We start from the raw sequence: 7864 nt of genomic DNA on the forward strand, positions 1-7864 counted from the left end.
TGTGATCATGCACTTAGCGAACTTCGTATCAAATTTCCAACTGACTGTCCTGGGAGGAGGATTGTGGTTGAGGGGCTTTATTTTACAGTCTAGCAACCTTGGAAGTTTTAGCATCCACTAAAACTCGCACAAATTCCATTGAAATTACAATGCCACTTAAATTTACTTGAATGTATCATTAAACCTAAGATGAAGTGGATTACATTTTTAAACACAACGCATTTAGAGACAAGTCTCAGGGGGTTTTGAAGTCTAAGTCAAGTCTTTTTCTGTGCTTTTAAATGTAAGTTTTGATTTCAGAATCTTCCTGCCTCCATGTTAATGGAGACTAAAGTGAGTGAGTGGATGGGAGTAACATGTATGCTTCTCTAGTCTCAGCTGGGAAATAGTACTCCGTGATTTTTCATTGAGAAAGGAAAGGATATTGCACTGATCTCTCTCTCTCTGAAAGTCTATGATGTTTCTAAAAAAACAAAATAGTCATGAATATATTCTGGTGCACACAGAATCTAGCATGTGTGGGAAAAAAAATACTGAAAAAGAGTCACATAAGGGTGGGGTTTGTTTTTCCAGTTGAACAATTGTCAATCTAGTAGGGCCTGACTCACTTCCCAGGTTACTAAAATAAATTATATTCAGTTTTATTCAAAATAGGCAGCAAAGCATTGTACAAAATGGAATTTTTGCTGGGATTAGTTTGTTAGTGTTCTGAAAACAAATAACCAATAATTGTTAATATTCATTTATAAGTCAGCCTGTCTTCACACAGAGTGTGAGTCTGTGATTTGATACTGGCTAAGAGAGAAGTGGCCACTGCTTTTACTTCTGGTACTGTCAACGAACATGTGTATTAAACAATGTTAGCATTCAAAGAATATAATCCATGGCATGTTTAAAGAAGGTAGTAGCTAGTTCTTTTTTAAAAGAATACTGTTGATTAATCCTTGGAAAATTTAAAACTATTTTGTTACTGAGACTGCCTCCTGCACCGGTTTTATTGTAGAGTTACTTACGAGAGTTAGGATACCAACATTGACTGTATAAGTCACTAACAGAAGTAGGCATTCTTTTAGACAATTATATTGACTTTACAAAACTAGAAAGGAGAGAATGAAATTTTGACTTACCAACATTGTAAACAATAAACTCGTCTTTTATATCAGAATATAGTTTTATAGTTACTTACCATAACATTTTTACAAGTTACCTTTAACTTGTTTGAAATTGTCAAATCCAGATTCCCCACAGAGACTGATCTTTTCTCAAACCTATATTTAAATAAGTGCATCCATAAAACCAGCAAGTGACTGAATGAAACTATAATACAACCATGGAATAAAGCTTAACTCAACTGACATGATGCACTTGTTTCAACAAAATATTTCACAAGATTTAAAGCTTTTCTGTTCGAAACAGCACACCATAGAAATTACATCTACAAAATTTCAAGCAATGCTTCTGTTTGGTCAACTGCAAAAACCTTACCTAGGTCTACAAAAATAAGATTTCTGGGTTAAATGTTTATATACACTAAATTCCTTGATGATTTATATATACAGATACCAAAAGCAGCAAAAAAACCTCCAACAAAAAACAAACAAACCATTCCATATGACTTCTATTAGCCAGTCCACTTCATGTCCCCAAGAATTCTGTACAATTACAAGAGTGTCTTCTCATGTCATTTCATCAATAATGCTACACATAGCAGCATCTTTGTCTAAAACCTGTTCTTTCTTGCAGCCAGCAACTTCTCTGCGCTGTTCAGTCCGTCCAATACAATTGTTGCTGTCATCAATATCCATGGGCTCAGTTTTTAACCTCATCCCTCCCTCTGAATGAGGCAAATCATCAGGCAAGGAGGTCAGGCAGTTCTGGATCATCTCTACAACTCGCTCTAAATGCTTCTGAAACCTCTCCGCTGTCTCCAAGCGCTGCCGTTTCTGCACCTCCATCATAACCCTCAGCGTCTCCCTGGCTTGATGGGGTCGATATTCATTTATAAGATGATGGACATGGACAAAAAGCAGTTTTAAGTCTTCCAGTTTCTCCTCCCGTTTTATGCTGCCCGGGCTCCTTATCAAGATATCCAAGAGGTCCAAAAAGTTGATCAAAATAGACATATTGAGTTTCCTCAGTTCCTTCTTGTGGTCAAACTGCATGGGATGCAATCGTTCAATGCCTTGGCTTTCCAAGGGTCGAATAATGAGATCATCGCATTGGAACTGGTTACCAAACATCATGTAGCTGTCTTTCACAGGTGGAGGCGGCTTGGGAGCTAGACCTTTCCGAATATTTTCATCTGTATATTCCTTTATATACTGCATTGGAGGTGGAGGGAGAGCACTCACTTGCTGAGGTTCACCCATTGTGGCAGATGAAACTACCTATGGAACAACCCACAAAAATGTAAGAGTAAGCTAGTTATAAATTAGTTTTACTGCATATCTAAATACTCCCCTTTCAGCAAATGGGATCTAAAGTCATCGTTAGAAATACATCACCTACCCCATCCAGATCCCCCAGTGGACTTGCAATATTAACAGCAATTTCTGAAATAACTTCCTGTGCTAGGAGCTACTGGAAAATGGACTTTTCTAGAAATGTGGCAAGATACATTTTTACGATCAGCTTTGGTATTTAGCTCCACCTTTAGTATCTATCAATCCCGGTAGGGACTGGTCTATCAAAATTACAAACCCAAGTTCTCTGTTTACTCAAAGAACAGGCACAGCAACATTAGCAAAGAATCTGAGCTTTCCTCCCACTAGTTAACATGCCCTAGACTGGAAGAGCCTTGAGAGATACAAGCAGGATTCAGCCTTGACATGCATTCAGTGCTTGGAATCTCTGTCAGACTGCAGATGAGGGTGCTATGTTTGGTATTTTATGAGAGTCAGGCACTTGTGTTTCACATAGGCCAGTGAGCAGGCCTCAGCTCTCCACCCCTGCCACTCTTAGCCACATCAGACTAGTCACAAAGACAGAAGACGCCATCAGGTCCATTACCAACCCCGGATCACACAGCTCTGGCTTTAGATGAAACACTTCAAGGATCAATTTAAAATCAGACACAGTTTAACACCCTCTATATAAACACACTTCAACACCCTCTCCCCTCCTTTAAAAACAAAAAAACACCACGAGAAAGGAGCCCCAACTCTCACCCTGGCGAGTGAGGCTGGGGCACTTAGTATCAAACTTCCCACTGATTCCCCTGGGAGGAGGATTGTGGTTGAGGGGCTTTATTTTACAGTCTATCAACCTTGGACATTTTAGCATCCACTAAAACTTGCACAGATTCCATTGAAATTACAATGCCGCTTAAATTGACTTGAATGTGTCCTTAAACCCAAGAGAAAGGGGATGAAATCCGTCAGGGTACGTCTACACTACACAGCTATTTCAGGATAATGGAGGTATCCCAAAACAGCTACCCCATATCTTAACAAGCCACGATGCACGTATACGGACCTAATTTCCTAAGGCACGACTAGCCAGCGGGGCTATTTGGGGACACTAGGCAGCGGGGCTATTTGGGGACACTAGCCAGCGGGGCTATTTGGGGACACTAGCCAGCGGGGCTATTTGGGGACACTAGCCAGCGGGGCTATTTGGGGAGACTAGCCAGCGGGGCTATTTGGGGACACTAGCCAGCGGGGCTATTTCGCTGCTCCGCATCTTTTAAAGGTGCCTGTTATTCCAAGCCAGCGGGCGCTATTCCAGCATCCCAGTGGAACCCGGGCTGAGGGCTGCCCCCAAACGGCGCGTTCTCTCGAAACGTGGCTCGGTGTGAATGCACCACATTTCCAAAGAACCGGTTTTGGAATTGGGGGTTTATGGAGCTGGGGAGCCCTCCTCCCCCCCCCTCAGTGACGCGGTAAGCACCACGAGGCGGATTTGAACCTGGCTCCCGCCCGGCTGCAGGAGGGTCTCGGTGCCCCTCGCAGTGCTCAGTAACCGCGCGGGGCGGGGGGGTCACACCACCGGGGGGGCCCAAATGCAGCGAGTCTGGGGGGGGCTCGCCCGGGTCTGTGCGCGGGGGCTCGGCCCCCCCCCATTATCGGGGGCCTGCGCTGCCCCCTCAGCCCCCCCCACGGGCCGGGCCCTGAGGCGACGGGCCCGGCCGGCGGGAGCACCCACCGGGGCGCGGCGGGGGGGCGGAGCCGGGCTCTGAGGGGCCCCGGGAGGGGGGGGGGACACTCACCTGCTGCCGCTACGGCTCCCGAGCTCCCCGCCGCCGACCCGCCGCACTCACTTCCGGCGGCCCCGCCCCTCCTCCCATTGGCCCGCAGGGACGGCCCGGGGCGGGGACGTCGCCGTCGGATTGGCTCTTCCCGGCGCCCGTCACAGCCCCGCCCCGCCCCATTGCGGCCGGCGGGCGGGGGCCTGGCCGCGCGCAGCCTGCCGGGAGCGGATGCCCGGCGGGGGGCGGGGGAGTGAGGGCGCTGGGCTGGCCGCGCATGCGCGCAGGGGGTGTAGCTCATCGCCTCGGGGCCAGCTGGGTAGGGCCAGGGGCGGGTTCACAAGGGGCCCGTGTGGGGCTCGGCCCCCCCCCGGCCCCTCAGCCCCCTCAGTGACCCCCCAGTGACCCCCCAGCGCCTCTCAGCCCCCTCAGTGACCCCCCAGCCCCTCAGTGACCCCCCAGTGACCCCCCCAGCGCCTCTCAGCCCCCCCAGTAACCCCCCAGCCCCTCAGTGACCCCTCAGCCCCCCCCGTGCCTCCCAGCCCCCCCAGTGACCCCCCCAGCCCCTCAGTGACCCCTCAGCCCCCCCTGTGCCTCCCAGCTCCCCCAGTGACCCCCCCAGCCCCTCAGTGACCCCTCAGCCCCCCCCGTGCCTCCCAGCCCCCCCAGTGACCCCCCCAGCCCCTCAGTGACCCCTCAGCCCCCCCCCGTGCCTCCCAGCCCCCTCAGTGACCCTCAGTGTCTCTCCAGCCCCTCAGTGCCACCCCCTGCCCCCCCATGCGTCTCAGCCCCCCCTGCCCATCAGCGTCATCTCAGTCCCCCCCCCCAGTGTGCCCCAGTTCTCTTCCTTCACTGCACTGGCAGTGCCTGCACCTAGGCACCCTCCTGCTCCTGGCCTGGGCAGGGGGCAAAGGCGTGTGGCAGCCAGTGGGGCTACCAAGTGTCCACTGCAGACATCCCTGCCCCCCTTTCTCTGAGCCCCCCCATACCTGCCCTGAGGCTCTGTCCCCCCCTTCTATGGGGTTCTGCCCCTGCCTCCCAGGTCCCAGCCCCACACACATGTGGCTCCTGTTCCTCCACCCTCATTTCACCTTCCCTGGGCTGGAGCAGGGGTGGGGGTTGGGGTGCAGGCGCTGGGCGGGAGTTCGCGAGTGGTGGGGCTCAAGGCTGGGGTGAGGAGTTGGGGTGCGGGGAATGTGGGCTCCAACTGGGAGTCAAGTGAGCTCTGGGGTGGAACCAGGGATGAAGGCTTTGGGGTGCAGGAGGGTACTTAGGGCTGGGGTAGGAGATTGGGGTGCTTCCCACCAGTGGATCCTGGAAGCAGCTGGCAGGCCCGCCAATGTGGGGGGAGAGGAGAGGAAAGGGAGCAGTTGGGATGGGGGGAGGGGAAAGGGAGCAGTTGGCATAGGGGGAGGGGAAAGGGAGCAGTTGGCATGGGGGGAGGGGAAAGGGAGCAGTTGGCATGGGGGGAGGGGAAAGGGAGCAGTTGGCATGCCTGCAGACGTGCCAACGGGGAGGTGAAATGGGTCGGTTGGCCCAGGCCCCCCCAGAGCACTGCACAGCTCTGAGGGCTGCCGGGAGTGGTGGGGGACAGAGAGCTGCTGCAGCGCACTCTGGGCGGTGCTGCCCCCAGTCCTATCCTTTCTGTGCAAGGCCTCACCCATTCCAGGACCCCAGAGCAAGGCTTCCACCACCACCTTGCCCTTGTCTGTCAGCCCCCCTGCATGCCTGGCTCCTAGGCACAGGGGCAATCGGGTTTTCAGTGCACTCTTCCTGCCCACAGGCAAGCACTGCCCCGCCGCACCCATTGGCTGGGGTTCCCGGCCAATGGGAGCCGTGGAGTCGGCAGGCGGGGTGTGAAAACTGCCCCCAATGAATTCCGAAGGCAGATCTGGAAGAAGAACGTCCCATTTTGATTTTTAAATGGTCTTTGATGGAGAATCTGCCTGGACCCCCAGTGAACTGTTCTGATGGTTAATTATTCCCACTGAGCATCGACCTAGTTTTTAATTCAAGATTAATCTTTAATGCCCAGAAACTCCACCCTGAACAGACCTGGAAGATTGGTAACCCTACTGTTGCTGTTTAAAATTTACCCCTTATTTCCAGTCTGAATTAGGCTAGCTTCAACTTCCAGTGGTTGGGTTGTGAGACCTTTCTCTGCCAGATGGAGGAGCCCCATATTAAAAAGTATCAGAGGAGTAGCCATGTTAGTCTGGATCTGCAAAAGTGACAAGGAGTCCTATGGCACCTTATTGACCAACAGATGTATTGGGGCATAAGCTTTCATGGGCAAAGACCCACTTCGTCAGACGCATGTAGTGGAAATTTCCAGAGGCAGGTATAAATATGCAGGCCAGAATAAGGCTAGAGATAATGAGGTTAATTCAGTCAAGGAGAATTCTCACCAGTAACTATACACCAGACCACAGTAACTAACTCAGGAACCAATTCGTGCAACAAACCTCGGTGCCAACTCTGCCCTCATATCTACACCAGCCACGCCATCTCAGGACCTAACCAAATCAGCCACACCGTCACTAGTTCATTCATCTGCACATCTACCAATATAATATACACCATCATGCGCCAGCAATGCCCCTCTGCTATATACATCGGTCAAACCGGACAGTCCCTACGTAAAAGAATAAACGGACACAAATCAGATATTAGGAATGGCAACATACAAAAACCTGTAGGAGAACACTTCAATCTCCCTGGACATACTGTAGCAGATCTAAAGATAGCCATCCTGCAGCAAAAAACCTTCAAGACCCGACTTCAAAGAGAAACTGCTGAGCTATAGTTCATCTGCAAATTTGACACCATCACTTTAGGATTAAACAAAGACTGTGAATGGCTAGCCAAGTACAAAAGCAGTTTCTCCTCTCTTGGGGTGTGTCTAGACTACAGGGTTTTGTCGACAAAAGTGGACTTTTGTCAACAAAACTATACCTGCGTCCACACTGCCTTTGAGTTATGTCGACATAACGTCAACAAAACTCAGCAGTTTTGTTGACGTATGTAAACCTCATTCTACGAGGAATAACGCCTTTTGTTGACAGAGTTCTGTCGATAGAAGGCATTATTGCATCTACACTGTCCTTTGCGTCCACACTGTTATGTCAACAAAACAGCTTGCTTTGTCGACAGAACTGGATGTAGTCTAGACGCTCTTTGTCGACAGAAGCTTAAAACTTCTGTTGATAAAACCCTGTAGTCTAGACATACCCTTGGTGTTCACACCTCCACATCAGCTGCTGGAAGTGGGCCTCATGCTTCCTGATTGAATGAACCTCGTTATCGCTAGCCTTATTCTGGCCTGCATATTTATACCTACCTCTGGAAATTTCCACTACATGCTTCTGACGAAGTGGGTCTTTGCCCACGAAAGCTTATGCTCCAACACATCTGTTAGTCTATAAGGTGCCACAGGACTCCTTGTTGCTTTTCCATAATAAAAAGTTGTTCTCCATGCAGATACTCATAGACAGCAGTTAAGCCACGCCTAATCTTTCATGGGTGCTGTTCCATTGTCGTAGGATCTGACCTGCAGGATGGCTGGAGGAGAAGGGGGAGATCTTCACTACAATAACCCCCCTCTCTCCCCGACTGGCTTATATCTGGCCTAGAGGACTCAGGCTTTGGGGCTCTAAAACTGTAATGCAGACATTTGGG

The 7864-nt window shown here is 50.3% G+C and overlaps 1 protein-coding gene across 1 annotated transcript; it reads right to left on the reverse strand.

Annotated features, from left to right (window-relative positions):
* Nucleotides 1-620: 620 nt before the first annotated feature.
* MED7 (mediator complex subunit 7) lies at nt 621-4360 on the reverse strand. Its single transcript, XM_075900620.1, has 2 exons — nt 4208-4360; nt 621-2387 (listed from the first exon to the last, which is right to left on the reverse strand). Exon 2 carries the CDS (start codon nt 2367-2369, stop codon nt 1677-1679), a length of 693 nt encoding a protein of 230 aa, XP_075756735.1. The 5' UTR covers nt 2370-2387; nt 4208-4360; the 3' UTR covers nt 621-1676.
* Nucleotides 4361-7864: the final 3504 nt, after the last annotated feature.

The sequence above is a fragment of the Pelodiscus sinensis genome, chromosome 17 (assembly GCF_049634645.1).
Source record: "Pelodiscus sinensis isolate JC-2024 chromosome 17, ASM4963464v1, whole genome shotgun sequence".
Taxonomy (NCBI): Eukaryota; Metazoa; Chordata; order Testudines; family Trionychidae; genus Pelodiscus; species Pelodiscus sinensis.